Source organism: Nicotiana tabacum, chromosome 22 (assembly GCF_000715075.1).
Source record: "Nicotiana tabacum cultivar K326 chromosome 22, ASM71507v2, whole genome shotgun sequence".
Taxonomy (NCBI): domain Eukaryota; kingdom Viridiplantae; phylum Streptophyta; class Magnoliopsida; order Solanales; family Solanaceae; genus Nicotiana; species Nicotiana tabacum.
Window position 1 is genome coordinate 12341572 of NC_134101.1, and position 21169 is coordinate 12362740.

The window sequence follows — 21169 nt, forward strand, 5'->3', positions numbered from 1 at the left end:
TCCTTCCAAAATTCTACCGAGATCTCATCAGGCCCAGTCGCCTTGCCCCTAATCATCTTCTATATTGCCACTTCCTCCTCCTCACACTTAATATGCCTACAAAACCCAAAATCTCTCTGACTCTCTGAGTTCTCCAACTCACCCAGTACGATGTTTCTATCCCCTTCCTCGTTCTAGAGTCCGTGGAAGTACCCCTGCCATCTACGCCTGATACCCGCATATTCCACTAATACCTTGTCGTCTTCGTCTTTGATGCACCTTACTCTATCCAGGTCCCGAGCCTTCCTCTCCCTAATCTTGGCTAACGTGTACAACTTTTTATCCCCGTCTTTGCCCCAAGATCTTTATATAATCTCTCAAAAGATGCAGTCTTAGCCGCCGTGACCGCGAGCTTCACCTCTCTCTGTGCCTTCTTATAACACTCCCTATGCGACATCCGTTCTTCCTCGTCCGTGCTCCCCACTAGGTTCAAATATGCTGCTTTCTTAGCTTCCATTTTTCCTTGGACCTCCCCATTCCACCAACAGTCCCCTTTGTGGCCACCTAAGTAACCCTTCGAGACCCCTAACACCTCCATAGCAACTTTCCTAATGCAGTTCGCTGTCGTGGTCCACATACTACTCGCATCCCCACTACTCCTCCAGGCCCCCAGAGCCAACAGCTTCTCCCTCAACTCCTGAGCCTTTCTCTTAGTCAAGGCTCCCCACTTGATCTTAGGTTGGACATACACCGCTCTCTTCTTCCTCACTCTCTTGATGTAAGGCCTCGGAAAATTTTGCTAAGGAATTTAAGGTTTTGTGGTGCCGAGATAGGCTCATATGTTTGAAAATTATAGAAAACGAGCCACGGTGCAAACGTTTTGGGTTGAACAGTGCACTGGGGAGTAAAAAGAAAATTTTTGCGCTGGGTACACTACCGCGCTTCGCGCCATGCGGCGCGCTTGTGGCAATTTCCAGTGAACTTCAAAAATGCATTTCTAGCAAATTTATCATTGTCGCGTCGCGTCCCATGCGGCGCGCCTGTGTTAATTTTGGATTTTTATAACCCGACCCCATTTTGTTAAATAGTCTTTGGGGCTTAATTTGGGACGATTTTCTGGTGAGTCTAGAGAGAGGTAAGAGCATTTTAGAGATAGAAGGAGAAAACCTAACACCCCAATCATCCAATATTGCACCAATCTTCAAGAATCAAGGAAGCCAATCACTAGATTATCATTCATCCATTTAAGTCCTACTTCTAAGCTTTCATACAAGAGGTTATGAGTTCAAATATATTGTGGGGTTGGAAATAGGCCATGCATGTGACACAAAGTTATAGTATGTGGGGTTAATGAACCATTTTGGGTAGTTCTTGTTGAAATTGGTTGGGTGATGAAGGGATCTCCATTGTAGAGCCTTGTAGTCTATTTTGCATGTTAGGTGTTTGACAAAATTCTTTAGAGAGTTACATCATGGGAATCCTTCTAATCATTAATTGATTTTCGCTATCTTCCTATAGATTGTTATTGCTAGAAGTGTTGGGGGCGTTGTAGTAACTTAAGAAAAGCTCGGACAAGGTATGTTGGCTAAACTTTCTCTCTTAGAATCGAATTCTATAATGTTCCCCTAAGTTCAAGTATGGTTGGCTCAAGATTCCTAATTTTTATATTCCAGGTTATCCCCTATAAACTTGACTATTCCGGATGAGCCTTATGTCAAAAGATATATATTTAAAGTATGGGTTGCGTATTAAAATGTTATGGCTTTGAGTCGTGTTTCAAATGAAGGCAAGTATGCCAAATTGTGTGAGAAAAACTCAATATGCTTAAGACTCAAATTGCTCATATGTGCACTTAAAGTCTTAATTGGAAATGTCTTGTTGTTGATAATCTTTAAAGATGTTTGAAAATGAAATAAGTGAATTGGGGATATAGAGTGTGGCCAACGTGCCAAGAATTTAAGTTATAATTGTAGCTAGTGGTGCTAATGAAATGAGAGGATGTGATAAAGATTATGAAATGGGCTTCGACTCAATTGTTTAAAAATAAATTCGAAAATAGAATTGCCTAAAAGCTTTTGTACTCAATTCATGCCCATAAGTGGCTGTTATAACTAATGTTTTGCTTTATAAATATATCCAGTGTGATTCGAGTTCTTACATACTCAGGTGTTGAAATTGTACGTTGTCATTTCTGGGAAAGAGTATTGCAAGAATAAATGGTGTATTGCTAGTTGATGATTTTGATGTATGTTTCTATTGCTGGTCGGTATGCCCCATTCTTTGGGAAGAAACCTTTTGTGTTTAAAATTTACATCACTAATGAATTTGAGGTTTATGATTTCCGAAATATTCTATATGTTGATGTTTGATGGTGATCCTTGAAAGTAAAAGAGGTGAAAGTGTGGAACATGAAATTCGACCACTGTGCCATAAATAAAGAATCTTATGAATGGCCAAAAGAGCCAAGAAAATATTGTGGTTGTGAGTGGTTAAAAATACTAATGAATATTTATACAACGTGAAAGAAGTTGAGGTAAGTAACATTTCTAAACTTGGTTATGAGGGTATGAATCCCCGAACTTTGTGTTATATCAATTGTTTGAGGTGACGCACATGCTAGGTGACGAGCGTGTGAGCGTGCACCATAGAAATTGTAACTTAAATAAACTCTGTGGAGTTATAAAATTAAAGAATCATGTTGTTATCCGCGTATCCTCCACTTGTTGGAGAAATTGAGCTTAGGCTCGTATTAAAGATCATGTTTAGACTACGTGCCGATATTTTAGGATGTTGCTGAATTAATTATTTTAAAAATATACATTTCATACTCAGTCATGTTCATCCATTGTGAGGATATGTATAGGATCGGGGCTGCCCGCCTGTAACTGGCCATATCGGCTGTATATATATTTTTATTTTTATGGGATCGGGTTGCATACCGCAGCAAGTCTTATAGGCTTTATTGTTCTGGATCGGGCCCGCACGCTACAACGGGCCTTATAGGCTTTATTATTATGGATCGGGGCCGCACGCCGCAGCAGGCCTTATAGGCTTTATTGTTATGGATCGGGGCTGCCCTCCCACAGCATGCCACATTGACTTTATATCACGCTTGGGCTGAAGGAGCCCCTCCGGAGTCTGCACCCCACACAGTGAGCGTAAATGATTATATATTCGGGATGGACTTCCCAGGGCATGGACTTGCCTTACTTATTTATTTATAATTGTAATTGAAATTGTGATTGAGATTGTGATTGTGGTTGATGTCTCGGATGAGATGGCCTAGTTGATCGGGTCGTGATCGGACTCCGTGTCAAGAGTACGGTGGTATTGTGAATAGTGGTATTGTAGGTTGTGGTATTGTGAACTGTGGTATTATCAGTACTAAAGATCTCCCAACAAAAAATATATATTATTTTCGTATTTTTAAAATTGTTAAGTTTCAACTGGGCATTTAGGTATTGTTGATGGTGACTTGCTATTTCTATGATTTTTCTTTTCTTATATGTACATTCTATTTTGAAAGAGGACTTTTAGCTTTACATACTAGTGATATTCGACGGTACTAACGTCTCTTTTGCTGGGGGCACTGCATCTTTAATGGATACAGGTGGTTTTACAGCAGGCGACATTGATCAGTGAGAGTGGTACACTCTATTCCCAGCTGACTTGGTGAGCCCCACTTCATTTCGGGGTCATGTATCTTTTGTTCCTCATGTATTGTGTTTGATGTATAGTCGGGGCCTTGTTACCGACATTTCCATATTACTCTTCAGTTGTACTTAGAGGCTCTGTAGATAGGTTGTGGGTGGTATTTGATGTTGGGAATTGAATTAGAAATGTTGGTATTTGGCAAACATGTTTTTCATTATATCTATAAATTAGTAATATTTTGGAAATTTTGAATGAAGCTGCTAATGGAAATAAAATGAAAGTTGCTAATGAAATCTTATTAGTGTTTGATTGATGGAGTACATCTCCTCTTTATTTATGGATGAATTTGGATAGAATAAAATCTAACATACTTGCTCAGCCGGGTTTACTCAGTTGAGCGCCGTTCGCGCTCCCCGAGTTTGGGGCATGACACTTGACCTCCAAGTCCATTACCAAGAGCCTATACTGCGTCGAGAGGCACTCACTTGGGATAACCTTGCAATCCGTACAAAGGCCTTTATTTCCTTTCCTGAGGAGAAGATAATCAATCTGAGTCTTTGTAACCCTACTCCGGAAAGTGACTAAGTATTCCTCCCTCTTCTGAAAACCCGTGTTAGCTAGTACCAAATCAAAAGCTTTAGCAAAATCCAACAACGAAGTACCGCCCTCATTCCTAACCCCGAAACCAAACCCGCCATGCACCTTGTTATAACCCCTAGACGTCTCCCCAACATGACCATTGAAGTCACCCCCTATGAAAACCTTCTCGGACTGCGGGATACCACGCACAACCTCGTCCAAATCCTCCCAGAAATGCCTGTTGACCTCCTTGCACAGCCCTGCTTGAGGCGCGTAAGCACTAATCACGTTAAAAGTGAACCCATTAACCATTAGCTTAATAATCAACAGCCTATTATTCACCCTTCTGAAATCCACCACTAACTCCCGAAGATCCCTATCAACTAAAGTACATACCCCGTTCTTGCCGCCAACACCCCTCGAATACCATAGCTTATACCCATTAACATCCTGAGCCTTCGTACCCTATCTAGACTCCTGGACACATGCTATATTAATCTTCCTCTTCTGGAGAATCTTCCCCAACTCTATCGACTTACCCATCAGTGTCCCTATGTTCCAGGATCCAACTCTCAATCTTGTGTATGCCTTACTGTCACGACCCAAATTAACCCTCCGTAAAGTGTCGTGATGGCACCTAGTTTTTACGACTAGGTAAGCCTAACATTTGCGAAAAATATAAAAAAAATACAACATTTTTTTTTGATAAACAGTATATTTTAAATAGCCAAGAATAGTACCACTCGGCATACATAAAATAATTTCCCAAGACCCGAAATATCAATAAATCACAAACTGCTATAATCTATGTAGCTCTATACAAAAGGCTGAAGATAATAAGGAAAATCTCTAGACGAGGGAGTAGAAGGGGACTCCGAAAATCTGCGGACGCAAGTAGAGGTACTTTGAAGTCTCCTAGAATCAGCAGCACGTACTAACCCCGAGGCTGATAGCTCGCACCTGGATCTGCACACGAAAAACATGTGCAGGGAAGGGCATGAGTACACCACAATGGTACCCAGTAAGTGCCAAGCCTAACCTCGGTCGAGTAGTGACGAGGTCAGGTCAAGGCCCTACCAGAGTAAATATAATAAATTAAACAGTAAAAGATATAAGTAGAATTTACGGTAACACGGTTAAAGAAATTCTCGAATATTTAACAGTTAAGGGAGCCCTCGGCTCAAAACAAGGTAAACACAGTAGGAAATCTCTCGGGATACCGTCCCGTAGTTTCAAATGAATATGCAGTACAGGGGGATTTCCCGAAATACGTCCGTAGTCCCAAAGTAAATATGCAGTGCTGGGGGATCTTCCAGAATACGTCCGTAGTCCCAAAGTAAATATGCAGTGCTGGGGCATCTCCCGGAATACGTCCGTAGTACCAATTTAAATATGCAGTACATGGGGATCTTCCGGAATACGTCCGTAATCCCAATTTTAATATGCAGTACAGAGGGATCTCCCGGAATACGTCCGTAGTTCCAATTTAAATATGCAATGCAAGATGAAATGGCAGGTATGGCATCGAGTTATAAAGTTTATACTGGACATAGATAAGGCAAATAAGGACTTAACTAAACATGATGCACAAAATGTCAACTAGGCAGTTAAAACACGTAAATATGCTTTTCTAGTCTAAACTACACAATTAAACATATTAGTACAATTAATAAGAGAAGCAATTTATGATTTAAAAAGGTTAAACATGATTTTTGAAATAATAGCCCGTGTACGTACTTGTCACCTCACGTACACGGCGCCCACACACCAAATAATATCAAGATATCTTAAGGGAAAAGTCCCCAACACAAGGTTAGGCAAGCCACTTACCTCGAACAGCTCAAATCAACTTGATATCACGTTCTTGCCACGAGTATACGACTCCAAATGGCCCGAATCTATTCAAAACAGTACAATACCATCAATACGCGCTAATGGAATGAATCCCACAAGAAAAACTACAAAATTAGGCCAAAACCCGAAATTGGCTCAAACCCGGCCCCCGGGGCCCACGTATCGAAACCCGACAAAATTCATGAAACTAGAAAGCTCATTCACTCACGAGTCTAACCATATCAAATTTACTAAAATCCGACACCAAATGGTCCTCCAATCCACAATTCAAACTCCCAAATCCCTAGTCTCCAACTTTAAATTTCCACCTTAAATACACATTAACTAAGTGGGAAAATACATGGCAAGCAAGATTATTGACCAAAAATAAGCACAAGGAACTTACCTCAAGAAATGCCTCGAAAATGCTCTCAAAAATCGCCCAAACCCGAGTTTGCAAAGCCAAAAATGATAAAAATTGCGAAGCCCTTCGGTTTTAATCACTGCCCAGGTATTTCCGCACCTGCGGAACCTGGGCTCGCACCTGCGGGTGCGCTTGTGCGGAACAACGTGCGCATCTGTGCAACTCACTTACCCCCTCTGCCTTCGCACCTGAGACGAAAGGGCCGCATCTGCGCCCTCGCGCCTGCGGAGTCCCTTCCACTTCTGCGCATCTTGCGTATGTGCGAACATCCTTGCACATTTGCGGGCATCGCAGATGCGAAAACTTCCTCGCACCTGCGACCCCAGGTCAACTCTTGATTTATCGCATTTGTGCTTCCATCTCCGCATGTGCGGCTCGCGCACATGCGGTCTCTTTTACGCAGGTGCGAAAACAGCAGAACCAGCAAAGTTCAGAAATTCCTCTAAGTCCAAGTTTTCACCCGTTAAGCATCCGAAACACACCTGAGGCTCTCGGGACCTCAACTAAACATACCAACCAATCCTAAAACACCTTACGAATTTAGTCGAGCTCTCAAATCCCATCAAACAATGCAAAAATCACGAATCACCCTCCAATTCAATTTTAAAGAACTTGAAACTTCAAAATTTTACAACCGATGTCGAAACCTATCAAACCACGTCCGATTGACCTCAAATTTTGAGCACAAGTCATAATCAACATTATGAACCTACAGTCATTTTCAGAATTCCATTCCCAGCTCGATATCAAAATTTGCACTATCGGCCAAAATCGCCGAAAAACTAGCTTTCGCCAATTCAAGCCTAAATCTGCTACAGACCCCCAAAACATGTTTCGGATGCGCTCCTAACCCCAAAATCACTCAACAAAACTAACGGAGTTGACAGAATTCCATTTCGGATCCGTCTTCATGCAGTTCCAACTACGGTCCAAATCCTAAGTCTTAAGCTCTCATTTGGGGACTAAGTGTCCCAAAACACTCCGAAACTCAAAACCAATCATCCCGGCAAGTCACAATAGCAGAAAAACATTTGGGGAAAGCAGTTAATAGGGGATCGGGGCTATTACTCTCAAAATGACCGGCCGGGTCATTACATCCTCCCCCTCTTAAAACAATTGTTCGTCCTCGAACAAGTATAAAGACATACCTGAAACTGTGAAAAGATGAGGGTACTGGCTGTGTATATCCTGTTCAGTCTCCCAAGTCGCCTCCTTGACCGGATGACCCCTCTACTGGACCTTTACTGAAGCAATATTATTTTACCTGAGCTTTCTGACCTGCCTGTCCAAAATGGCTACTGGCTCCTCAACATAAGATAGATCTTTGTCCAACTAGACAGAGCTGAAATCCAATACATGAGTCAGATCACCGTGATACTTCCGGAGCATAAACACGTGGAATATCGGGTGAACTCCTGCTAGGCTGGGAGGCAAGTCAAGCTCATAAGCAACCTCCCCAACTCGCCGCAATATCTCAAAAGGACCAATGAACCTTGGACTCAGCTTGCCTTTCTTCCCGAACCTCATGACACCCTTCATAGGCGATACCCGAAGCAAGACCTGCTCACCAACCATAAATGCCAAATCACGAACCTTACGGTCTGCATAACTCTTCTTCCTGGACTGGGTTGTGCGAAATCTCTCCTGAATTACCTTCACCTTATCCAGGGCATCCTGGACCAAATCTGTACCCAACAATCGGGCCTCGCCCGGCTCAAACCATCCCACTGGGGACCGGCACCGCCTACCATACAAAGCCTCATACGATGCCATCTGAATGCTGGACTGGTAACTGTTATTGTAAGCGAACTCTGTAAGTGGCAAGTATCGGTCCCATGAGCCTCCAAACTCTATCACACAGGCACGGAGCATATCCTCAAGAATCTGAATTGTGCACTCGGACTGCCCGTCCGTCTGAGGGTGAAAGGCCATGCTTAACTCCACCCTAATACCCAACTCCTGTTGTACGGCTCTCCAAAACCGTGATGTGAACTGTATACCTCTGTCTGAAATGATAGATACTGGAATACCATGAAGGCGTACAATCTCTCTGATATAAATCTCAGCCAACCTCTCCAAAGAGTATGTAGTCAGCACCGGAATGAAATAGGTTGACTTGGTCAGCCGATCCACGATCACCCAAATAGTATCGAACTTCCTCAAAGTCTGAGGAAGTCCAACCACAAAGTCCATGGTGATCTGCTCCCACTTTCACTCTGGGATCTCCAACCTCTGAAGTAATCCACCCGGTCTCTGATGCTCATATTTAACCTGTTGACAGTTAAGACACTTGGCCACAAACCCAACTATGTCCTTTTTCATTCTTCTCCACCAATAGTGCTGCCTCAAGTCTTGGTACATCTTCGCGGCACCCGGATGAATGGAGTACCGCGAGCTATGGGCCTCCTCAAGAATCAACTCCCGAAGCTCATCTACATTGGGCACACAGATCCAGCCCTGCATCCTCATCACACCATCATCACCAATAGTCACATCTCTGGCATCACCTCGCCGAACCCTATCCTGAAGAACTAGAAGATGAGGATCATCATACTAGAGTTCCCTGATACGGTCATAAAGAGAAGACCGAGCAACCACACAAGCTAATACTAGGCTAGGCTCTGAAATATCCAATCTCACGAACTGGTTGGCTAAGGCCTGAACATCCAAGTGCCTCTCAGCTGCCGGAAGATATGCCAAGCTCCCCAAACTCTCTGCCCGATGACTCAAGGCGTCGTCCACTACATTGGCCTTCCCCAGGTGGTATAATATAGTGATATCATAGTCTTTAAGTAGCTCCAATCACCTCCACTGAAGCAAATTAAGGTCCTTCTGCCTGGACAAGTACTACAAACTCTGGTGATCAGTGTAAATCTCACAGGGAACACCGTACAAATAATGACGCCAAATCTTCAGGGCATGAACAATAGTTGCTAACTCGAGATCATGAAATGGATAGTTCTTCTCATACACCTTCAACTGTCTAGACATGTAGGCAATCACCCTACCGTCCTGCATCAATACCGCTCCAAGGCCAATCCTCGAGGCATCACAATAGACAGTGTATGACCCTGAACCTGTAGGCAATACTAATACTGGGGCTGTAGTCAAAGCTGTCTTGAGCTTCTGAAAGCTCTGCTCACACTCCTCGGTCCACCTGAACGGAGCACCCTTCTGGGTCAGCCTGGTCATAGGTGCTGCAATGGATGAAAATCCCTCCACAAAGCAACGGTAATACCCCGCCAAACTAAGGAAACTGCGGATCTACGTAGCTGATGACGGTCTAGGCCAACTCTGCACTTCCTCCACCTTCTTCGGATCTACCTTGATCCCATCACAAGACACTATGTGGCCCAAGAATGCCACTGAATCAAGCCATAATTCACACTTAGAAAATTTTGCATACAACCTCTTCTCTCTCAAAGTCTGAAGCACGATCCTCAGGTGTTGCTCATGATCTTCCCGAGACCGGGAATATACCAGGATGTCGTCAATAAATACAATGACGAAGGAATCAAGATAAGGCCGGAATACACTGTGCATCAAATGCATAAAGGCTGTTGGGGCATTGGTCAGTCCAAATGACATGACAAGAAACTCATAATGACCATATCTGGTCCTGAAAGCAGTCTTCGGGATATCCGGCTCCCGAATATTCAACTGATGATAGCCAGAATACAAGTCAATCTTGGAAAACACCCTGGCACCCTGTAACTAATCAAATAAGTCATCAATGCGAGGCAAAGGATACATGTTCTTCACTGTAACCTTGTTCAACTGCCAATAATCAATACACATACGCATAGAACCATCCTTCTTCTTCACAAATAAGACCGGAGCACCCCAAGGTGATACACTGGGCCTGATGAAGCCCTTATCAAGCAACTCCTGCAACTGCTCCTTCAACTCCTTTAATTCAGGAGGAGCCATACGATATTGAGAAATAGAGATGGGCTGAGTGCCCGGCAACAAATCAATGCCAAAATCAATATCTCTATCGGGCGACATACCCGGAAGATCAGCTAGAAACATATCTGGAAAGTCCCTCACTACTGGAACTGACTCGACTGTAGGGGTATCAATACTGACATCTCTCACATAGGCCAAATACGCATCACACCCCTTCTTAACCATTCGATGAGCCTTAAGAAATGAAATGACCCTGCGGGGAGTATACTCTAAGGTACCTCTCCACTCTAATCTCGGCAAACCTGGCATAGCCAGCGTCACGGTCTTAGCGTGACAATCAAGAATAGCATAATGGGGCGACAACCAGTCCATGCCCAAGATAACATCAAAATCTACCATACTGAAAAATAACAAATCGGCTCTGGTCTCAAAACCACTAAGAGCAATCAAACACGACCGATATACATGGTCCAAAACGAGAGAATCTCCCACAGGAGTAGATACATAAACAGGGGAACTCAATGAATCCCGAGATATCCCCAAATGTGGGGCAAAATAAGAAGACACATATGAATACGTAGAGCCTGGGTCAAATAATACTGATGCATCCCTATGACAGACGGGGACGATACCTGTGATAACTGAATCTGAAGCAACGGCCTCTGAACGGGCTGGAAAGGCATAGTACCTGGCCTGGCCTCCCCCTCTAGGGCGACCTCGACCTCTCCGACCTCCACCTCGAGCTGGCTGAGGAGGTGGGGTAGCAGCTAGTGCCGAAAAAATGGTCGGAGGACCCGGTGGAGCACGTGGAGGCTGATAAGTCTGTGGAGGTGCACCCCTCCTGGCTCTGGAGCAATCTCTAACCAGGTGACGAGTGTCACCACACTCAAAACAACCTCTCGGAGGACGCGGCGGCTGAGACTGACTCGGACCTGACCTACTGGACTGGCCGGTAATAGCACCTCGAGTATGAGGCATACTGGATACTGGTGGTGCATAATAGGGCTCCTGAGGTCTAGGAGGAGCTGGGACACCGCTGGATGCTGGAAGAGCTGAATGAACAGGGCGACTCACAAAACCCCTACCATAGCATGTTGTTGGTGCACGAGCTCCTGAATAATGACCAGCCTCCCGAGACCTCTTGGCCTCTCTCTCCTCTCGGTCACGGGCGAACATGCCCTCCACTCTCCTGGCAATGCTCACTGCCTGCTGATAAGTGATGTCCATCTCCAACTTCCTGGCCATACTGGTCCGAATACTGGGGTGGAGTCCCTCAATGAAGCGACGAATCCTCTCTCTGACTGTAGAAACCAGAGCAGGTGCATGGCGAGCTAACTCACTGAAACAGACTGCATACTCCGACACAGTCATAGAACCCTGACGCAACTGCTCGAACTCTGCACGCCAAGCATCCCTGAGGCTCTGAGGAACATACTCACACAAGAACATCTCTGAAAAGTGAGTCCAAGTGAGTGAGGCTGCCTCGTCCGGACTACTCAGCTCATAGGCATGCCACCACTGATATGCTGATCCCCTCAGCTGGAAAGCGGTGAAAGGAACCCCACTCATCTCCACAATGCCCATATTGCGGAAAATACGATGACACTTCTTAAGAAAACCCAGAGCATTATCTGAAGCTAGTCCGCTGAAAGTATGTGGGTGTACTTCTTGTTCCTTTCAAGTCTGAGCTGCTCTGCCTCAGAAGCAGCTACCCTGATCTCATGCTGAACCGGAGCCACTGGGAGCATAGGAATATACTCTAGGGCCTGATCAACCTGGACCCTCTGCTCAGGGGTGCGGGCTGCGGGAGTCTGTGCCCTTCCCCCGGCCTGAGATGTAGCGGGAGCTATCGGAAATAGTCCAGCCTGAGCCATAGTGCTGAACATGCTCAAGAACTGAGCTAAAGTCTCGTTGAGGGCTGGAGTAGCAATAGGGATCTCCAGCGTTGGCCCTCCAGCTGAAGCTACTGGGGGCTCCTCTGACGCAGCTCTCGCAGGTGCTCGGGCTGCACCGCATGGTCATCCTCTACCCCGACCCCGGCCTCTGGTGGCTCTGGCAGGGGGCTCGGGTGCCTGATCATCGGTCCTCCCATTGCGGGTCCTCACCATCTGTGAGAAAGAATATAATAGAATCTTAGAATTGTTTTGGTGTCAATAACTCGCACGACAAGGAAATCAAAGAAATATGATTGTTCTTAACAGTTACATAGCCTCCCGAAGATAAGTACGGACGTCTCCGCACCGATCCGTGAGACTCTAATAAATCGGCTTGTGACTCATGATTCCTACGAACCTAGTGCTCTGATACCAACTTGTCACGACCTAAATTAACCATATGTAAGGTGTCGTGATGGCACCTAGTCTTTACGACTAGGTAAGACTAACATTTGCGGAAATATAAAGAAAACGCAACATTTTTTTTTGATAAACAATATATTTTAAATAGCCAAGAGTAGTACCACTCGGCATACACAAAATAATTTTCCAAGACTCGGAATATCACTAAGTCACAAGCTGCTATAATCTATGTAGCTCTATACAAAAGTCTGAAGATAATAAGGAAAATCTCTAGACGAGGGAGTAGAAGGGGACTCCGAAGATCTGCGGATGCAAGCAGAGGTACCTTGAAGTCTCCTAGAATCAGCAGCACGTACTAACCCCAAGGCTGATAGCTCGCACCTGGATCTGCACACGAAAAATATGTGCAGGGAAGGGCATGAGTACACCACAATGGTACCCAGTAAGTTCCAAGCCTAACCTCGGTCGAGTAGTGACGAGGTCAGGTCAAAGCCCTACCAGAGTAAATATAATAAATTAAACAGTAAAAGATATAAGTAGAATTTATGGTAACACAGTTAAAGAAATTCTCGAAAATTTAACAGTTAAGGGAGCCCTCAGCTCAAAACAAGGTAAACACAGTGGGAAATCTCTTGGGATACCGTCCCGTAGTTTCAAATGAATATGCAGTACAGGGGGATCTCCCGGAATACGTCCGTAGTCCCAAAGTAAATATGTAGTACATGGGGATCTCCCGGAATACATCCGTAGTCCCAAAGTAAATATGCAGTACAGGGGGATATCCCGGAATACGTCCGTAGTCCCAATTTAAATATGCAGTACAAGGGGATCTCCCGGAATACGTCCGTAGTCCCGATTTAAATATGCAATACAAGATGATGGCAGGTATGGCATCGAGTTATACAGTTTATATTGGACACAGATAAGGCAAATAAGGACTTAACTAAATATGACACACAGAATGTCAATTAGGCAGTTAAAACACGTAAATATGCTTTTCTAGTCTAAACTACACAATTAAACATATTAGTACAATTAATAAGAGAAGCAATTTATGATTTAAAAAGGTTAAACATGATTTTTGCAATAATATCCCGTGTGCGTACTCGTCACCTCACGTACACGGCGCCCACACACCAAATAATATCAAGATATCTTAAGGGGAAAGTCCCCAACACAAGGTTAGACAAGCCACTTACCTCGAACCGCTCAAATCAAATTGATATCATGTTCTTGCCACGATTATCCGACTCCAAATGGCCCGAATCTATTCAGAATAGTATAATACCATCAATACGCGCTAATGGAATGAATCCCACAAGAAAAACTACAAAATTAGGCCAAAATCCGAAATTGGCTCAAACCCGGCCCACGTCTCAAAACCCAACAAAATTCACGAAACTAAAAAACTCATTCACTCACGAGTCTAACCATATCAAATTTACTAAAATCCGACACCAAATGGTCCTCCAATCCACAATTCAAACTCCCAAATTCCTAGTCTCCAACTTCAAATTTCCACCTTAAATACACATTAACTAGGTGGAAAAATACATGGTAAGGCAAGATTATTGACCAAAAATAAGCACAAGGAACTTACCTCAAGAAATGCCTCGAAAATGCTCTCAAAAATCGCCCCAACCCGAGTTTGCAAAGCCAAAAATGATAAAAATCGCGAAGCCCTTCGGTTTTAATCACTGCCCAGGTATTTCCCTACCTGCGGAACCTGGGCTCGCACCTGCGGGTGCGCTTATGCGGAAAAACATGTGCATCTGCGCAACTCACTTACCCCCTCTGCCTTCGCACCTGCGACGAAAGGGCCGCATCTGCGCCCTCGCGCCTGCGGAGTCCCTTCCACTTCTGTGCATCTTGCGCATGTGCGAACATCCTTGCGCATTTGCGGGCATCGCAGATGCAGAAACTTCCTCGCACCTGCTACGCCAGGCCAACTCTCGATTTATCGCATCTGTGCTTCCATCTCCGCATGTGCGGCTCGCGCACCTGCGGTCTCTTTTACGCAGGTGCAAAAATACCAGAACCAGCAAAGTTCAGAAATTCCTCTAAGTCCAAGTTTTCACCCGTTAAGCATCCGAAACACACCCGGGGCCTAAAACACCCGAGCCCCCGGGACCTCAACCAAATATACCAACCAATCCTAAAACACCTTACGAATTTAGTCGAGCTCTCAAATCCCATCAAACAACGCAAAAATCACGAATCACCCTCCAATTCAATTTTAAAGAACTTGAAACTTCAAAATTCTACAACCGATGTCGAAACCTATCAAATCACGTCTGATTGACCTCGAATTTTGCGCACAAGTCATAATCAACATTACGAACCTACAACCATTTTCGGAATTCCATTCCGAGCTCGATATCAAAATTTTCACTATCGGCCGAAATCACCGAAAAACTAGCTTCCGCCAATTCAAGCCTAAATCTGCTACAGACTCCCAAAACATATTCCAGACGCGCTCCTAACCCCAAAATCACTCAACAGAGTTGACGGAATTTCATTCCGGATCCGTCTTCACACAGTTCCGTCTACGGTCCAAATCCCAAGGCTTAAGCTCTCATTTGGGGACTAAGTGTCCCAAAACACTCTGAAACTCAAAACCAATCATCCCGACAAGTCACAATAGCAGAAAAACATTTGGGGAAAGCAATTAATAGGGGATCGGGGCTATTACTCTCAAAACGACCGGCCGGGTCGTTACACTTACCCCCCTTGCCACCCTTGCTCCCCGCCTCCTGACCCACCCGCTGACCCATCCGAAGACATGAACTTACTCTACCATTGCTCGGAGTAGCCACTACACCAGCAAAAAATACAGTGGTATAAACTAAGCCTTAACTACTACAAAAGCGGACGAGCAGATCAAGCGTAAAACAAACAAAGCCTAAATATAAGCTGAAATGTAGTGTAACTTGAGCACGCCAAAGATACGAGTGATATACCTAATGGCAGATAAATGTAAGCAAGCCGAAGGGAATACAATAGCCAAGAATAAAAGGCAGCTGACCCAATATTAACAAATAGTAAATTCTAAGCAAGAACAATAGAACATGGAGTCACAACAAGTGCCGAGAAAGGTGTTGTCCGCAACAACTATTTTGGAAGTTCCCGCCCGCTTCGCCCGAAGCTCGCTGGAAAATTGTCTCAGCCACCGCTAGGCTAGGTCATTGCGCCAAAAAATAAGGGGACAGGGGGTGGAAGAGACGAGGTATAGGGGAGAGAAAGAAAGGAGAAGAAGAAAAGGGGAATATAAAGGGGGCAGATCTGGAAAGCAAGGGGAGGGGGGAAGGGGGGAACAAGAAGACAAGAAAGAAAGGGAAGTAATGGGGAAAAAGAAGAAAGCATGAGAGAGAAAGAGAGGAAAAGAAGACATGGGTGGGTGGGTGGTGGGTGGGTGAAGGTCTTACCTGGTCCGGTGGTCACCGAAGGTCTGATGATAGGGACGTTAGAGAGATCAGAGAGAGACGTTAGAAAGAGAGCGGAGAGACGTTAGCTTTTGACGGCAAATATTTAATATATGTTAATGCATGTATATTAACTATAAATATTTTAGGTGGAGAAAGTAACTTTTGCTAAAATTACACCACCGGTCCAAAAGTCAAGAGCAAGGAAAAAAGTCAAACAACAAAACCAAACTTTCACAATGTAAGACTAGGCAACCAACTTTCTGTTACATTTATTAGGCTAAAGTACACTATAGTTTTAACCCTTTTGTTCCACTCATCTGGCAAACTGGCAGTGCCAGCTTAAAACGCATCGTCCCCTTCCCCTCGTGTGTATCGCCCCCTTTTCTTCCAATTCCTTTTCTTTGGATTTCCCTTGCTAAATCTCATCAATTTCACCGTCCATTTCTCTTCTACAAAACCCTCCAATTCCCACTCACAATCACAATTTTCTTGAAAAATCCCCTTTTCTCCAATGGCTTCTTTCAGTGTCCCTTGTCCCAAGATTTCTGTTTTATCCGTTGCTTCTTCCCATTCCAGCTCGACCCAACAACCCCACGTCTCCGTTTCCTTGAGATCCACTCCTGCATTGCTCCCTCGTCTTCAGGTTTGTTTTCCCTTTGACGTAAATCTTAAAGATTGAAACTTTACCATGCATTTGATTGAATTTAGTGTGTGTGTGTGTGTGTGTTTTCCTTCAGGGGTCCAGTCGACTCCAATCTCAGGTGTTTAAGGTGAATGCCCAGCTCAATGAGGTAATTTTCTTTGATATTCCAGGTTTCTTGTTAAAATTTTGAGCCCCGCAAAGAAATGTTCTGTGATAAAATTATAATTCTGATTGTGTAATTTTAGACAAGGAGATTGCTGTAGGCTGTGACATCTAAGTGGAAAAGTTTTATCTCAATGTATCATTTGAATCATTATAGGTTCTGATTTATCAGGAAAAAGAAAAGAGACAGAAGATTCATATAGTCTGAATCCAGTAAATTTGGGATTGAAGCTTACTTGATTGAATGAATTTTGTAAATTTAAGGCTGCTATTGAGAGTAGTAGTTGAAGCTTACTTGATTGAATGAATTTTCTAAATTTAAGGCTGCTATTGAGAGTAGTAGTTTATAAAAAAATTCTAGTACTTTTTTTGTACAATATTGGCGTGAAATGGGTTTATATGAAGTAACATGGTCAGTCGGGATTCAAACAGATGACCCTAGCTTGTTTGAGACTGAGGCTTAGTTGTTGTTGTTGTAAGGTTGCTATTGACAAGTCGACCAATTCAAAACCGGTTTCTGAGAAAAGCTTGGAGGAAGTCCCAAAGACTGAGTACTCAATTCCAGATGCTTCATCCATTCAAGCATTCATGTCTCAAGCAGCCGATCTTGTTGAGTGCGTTGAGCTCTCGTCACCTGTTTAGTTCATTTTCTTGTCTTTTGCTAGAGTTAAAAGTTTTTGGGTTTTTGTGCTTAGGCTTGTAGATTCGAGGGACATTGTGGAGCTGCAGCTGAAGCAAAAGGATTGTGAAATCCTTATAAGGAAGAAGGCGGCATTGCCCCAGCCACCTGTTGTTATGGCCCCACCTTCTGTTCAGCAGGGCTTTTATCAACCACAGTTGCCTCCTGCAAGTGCCCCGGCTCCTGCGGCTCCAGTAGCTCCAGCAGCTCCTGCACTTCTGCCACCTGCACCTTCAAAGCCGAAGTCTTCACATCCTCCGATGAAATGTCCCATGGCTGGAACATTCTACCGATCGCCTGCCCCAGGGGCACCACCTTTTGTAAAGGTAAACACACACATTGCTTTCACCTGTGTTTTAGTTGCCATTGGATCAAGAGCACTGTATCCTGATATTTTGCCAAAAGTTATGAGTCTCATTATGAAGTAGGCTAAGGAGTACCTTGGTTTAATCACTCCATATATTTAGTAAATTAGCAATTGAAGTAAAGGGGGTAAAGAAGAATGGAGCAGTTATTAACGATTACTATGAAGCAATTAGACTTGCATCGTTGCTCTTATAGTTTGAAGTTCGGAGTAAATTTGTCAGAGCAGGGGCCTACTCGCACTGTCAGTAGATTGCACATTTTGCTGCTGCTGTTGACTGTTATCCCCCCCTCCCTTTATTATGATATTTTTTTGGGAGGGGAGAGAAAGGAGGGAGCTGTTGCTTTTTGGTCTATATGTAGTGTCCTGTAGGCAAAAGAACATCCTTGAAGTTTTGTAGAAAGAGAATGAAAAGAGGAAAGTAAAAGCTGATTAATATTTTCATGTTGCACTATAGCATGACTCTGGATTCCTTAATTTTATGTGAATTTTGGCGTTAAATGTTTAGATTAGTCCGGAAACCAGAGAAATATTTAATCAAGGGCAAATTCACTATAACACGGTTCACATCTAGCGACCAAAGTAGAGAGTGTTTGCCACTATGTGCTTGCCTGCAGCTTCTCTTTTCCCTATACTTTTTGGTCTTCTTGTTTTCTCATGACCCTGACTAAACTGACGAATTACCAGGTAGGAGACAAGGTCCAGAAAGGGCAAGTAGTTTGCATCATTGAGGCCATGAAATTGATGAATGAGATTGAGGTAAGTTCTAGATTAAGATTTGTGTTCCTTCATGTGCAAGCTCAGTTCTATAGTTGCTGTGACAGATAGATTCATAAAAAGATGATTATGATAAGGTACAAACATGGATAATCAGATAATTTCTAATGTGGAACATGTCTAAGTGTTGTATTTTCAGTTTTCCTTTTCTGTTGCATCCATTTCATGGTAAGAGGCCTATAGGAATGACGTAAATAGGCAAGTGATGTGTCATAAAGAGCAGCTCCTCTCAACATTTCCCATTTTGGTGAAATTGGTCGTAAATTTACCTAAAACCATTATCATGTTGAATGTTTAAAATTGAAAGGTATCGTGAACTCTGGGGAGAGTCGCACCATCACCTATAAGTTTTTAGTTCCTTTTTTACCTACTCCATTCATCATTTTTGAATTCTTTATCAGGCCGATTCATCTGGAACCATAGTTGACATAATTGCAGATGATGGTAAACCCGTTAGTGTAGACACGGTACGTCACTCTCTTTCTCTACCATATAACTTTAGACTAGTTCTACTTGTGCTTTGTGTGATTTCCAATATTTTCTTGCAGCCTCTATTTGTCATTGAACCATGAAAGGGAGAAGTCATCTAGTATGCAACATAGGTGGAAGGCGCAGAGTGATATTCAATAGTTATTGAGGCCAAAATCTGTCTTTAGCTCTAGGCAGATATGCTCTTCACAGAGATTGGATCACCATATGACTGTAGTTCAAATCTAATGATCATATTTTTAAATTTTATTTGTCATTTTGCTTATGCTGCTCATAAATTTTGGAACGATGTATTTATCTTTATAAAGTTGTGAGTTACTTATATCCTCTAGTCTCTATCACCACTCCAATATCTCTCTCTCTATATATATATATATCTCTTTAAGTACTTTAATGCTATGAGCCCCCAAGGCTTTGGTTCAATGATACATGCAGCGTGTGATGTGTCATGTGTGTGGGTTAGGCATATGTCACGAGTTTGAACTTTGCGGTGGATAAAAGCCTGAAATTTAAGTAGAGAATGATAGAGGGACGAGCCTACCATCATCGAGCTTCGAGTTTTGTGCAAGTTGACTATCAAGGGTTTCTGGATTATTAGAATAAAGTTCTTTAATGCTATGAGCTGAGATATGATAGATGGCTGCAATCTAATCTTGTTTATCGTTCAAATGTGGCCCAGTTCAAGATATATGCCTATGAGATTTGTTGTTTGTTTTATAGGCAAAGAAATGTAGGTCTAGGCCCTAGGATCCAACAATACACCAGTTTTGGAATATTATTCAGACTCGACTATTAAAATAATGATGAACAGTTTCATCTGAAAGGTTGATAGCCATGGGAGATGAAGAAATTATTACAAATAGAAGCATAAATAAATTTTCCCCAACTGTTTGTAAAATCTGTGATTACTTTACAAAAACATAAATTATACATAAAGTTCGTCTACAATTCCTTACACATACAAAGTATATACCCTTGTACTATACGAAATTGAGCACATTTGTCATTCGTTAATACTTTAGGTCAAATATGTCCTTACCATCACATAGTTGGTCCATATATGCCCTTAGAGTTACACAATTAGCTCATATATGCCCTTTTCGAAACGGAATTCACCCAAACTAATTAGCTCTTTCGTTAATGGTACTAAAGTGTATTACAAACACTATTTTCTTTTCATTAGTACTTTTTTTTCTTTACCTTTCTCTTTTCTTTCTTCTTTTTTCTTTTCTTCTCTTTTTTTTCCCTTTTTCTTTCTCCCTTATCTGATTTCCTCCATTACTGATGTCTTCTCCATTTTCGTCACCAATTTCACTTGACAAAACTCATGAATTCCAATTACTAAGAAAATTCTCCCATAAGAATATTTTTATAGATCATATGTTTGTCAATTTTTTAATTTTTACTGAACATATATTTAGTTCTAAAAAATTTAATAAAGTAAAATTGAAATAATATTTATGTAACAAAAAATCCGAAAAATCCAACAAAATCATAATTTAAATATTTTGGTCTTTTGAGTATTGTTAAAGGTTGAGATGCTTTTATTATTTTAAAGTTTAAACCATAATTTTTGGAACAATTTAATTTCGTTTATTTAGAGGGCCAGTAAAATTGGAACTTGATTACCTTATGGGAGAATTTTCTTAGTAATTGGAATTCATGAGTTTTGTCAAGTGAAATTGGTGACGAAAATGGAGAAGACATCAGTAATGGAGGAAACGAATAAGGGAGAAAGAAAAAGGAAAAGAAAAAAGAAGAAAGAAAGAGAAAGGTAAAGAAAAAAAAGTATTAATAAACTTTAATACAATTAACGAAAGAGCTAATTAGTTTGGGTGAATTTCTTTTCGAAAAGGGCATATATGGGCCAATTGTGTAACTCTAAGGGCATATATGGACCAACTATGTGACGGTAAGGACATATTTAAGTTAAAATATTAACGAAGGGCAAATAC

The 21169-nt window shown here is 42.7% G+C and overlaps 2 protein-coding genes across 2 annotated transcripts; one reads left to right on the plus strand and one right to left on the minus strand.

Moving 5' to 3' along the window:
* Positions 1 to 301: 301 nt before the first annotated feature.
* On the minus strand, positions 302 to 4524 carry LOC142175713 (uncharacterized). Its single transcript, XM_075242691.1, has 2 exons — positions 4087 to 4524; positions 302 to 778 (listed from the first exon to the last, which is right to left on the minus strand). The coding sequence occupies exons 1-2, from the start codon at positions 4522 to 4524 to the stop codon at positions 302 to 304; spliced, it is 915 nt and encodes a 304-aa protein (XP_075098792.1).
* Positions 4525 to 16422: 11898 nt separating this feature from the next.
* On the plus strand, positions 16423 to 19536 carry LOC107799007 (biotin carboxyl carrier protein of acetyl-CoA carboxylase, chloroplastic). The gene is made up of 7 exons (XM_016622063.2): positions 16423 to 16743; positions 16838 to 16891; positions 17386 to 17519; positions 17601 to 17910; positions 18636 to 18707; positions 19127 to 19192; positions 19274 to 19536. The coding sequence occupies exons 1-7, from the start codon at positions 16612 to 16614 to the stop codon at positions 19295 to 19297; spliced, it is 792 nt and encodes a 263-aa protein (XP_016477549.1). The 5' UTR covers positions 16423 to 16611; the 3' UTR covers positions 19298 to 19536.
* Positions 19537 to 21169: the final 1633 nt, after the last annotated feature.

What these genes read in the sequence shown, in the direction of transcription:
- LOC142175713 (XM_075242691.1), bottom strand. Translation starts at nt 4,524, where the DNA reads ATGGTTAATGGGTTCACTTTTAACGTGATTAGTGCTTACGCGCCTCAA. An exon ending in CGACGCAGTATAGGCTCTTG is followed by an intron (nt 779 to 4,086) that starts GTAATGGACTTG and finishes TAAATTCCTTAG; the next exon opens with CAAAATTTTCCGAGGCCTTA.
- LOC107799007 (XM_016622063.2), top strand. Translation starts at nt 16,612, where the DNA reads ATGGCTTCTTTCAGTGTCCCTTGTCCCAAGATTTCTGTTTTATCCGTT. An exon ending in CATTGCTCCCTCGTCTTCAG is followed by an intron (nt 16,744 to 16,837) that starts GTTTGTTTTCCC and finishes GTTTTCCTTCAG; the next exon opens with GGGTCCAGTCGACTCCAATC. An exon ending in GGGCACCACCTTTTGTAAAG is followed by an intron (nt 17,911 to 18,635) that starts GTAAACACACAC and finishes ACGAATTACCAG; the next exon opens with GTAGGAGACAAGGTCCAGAA.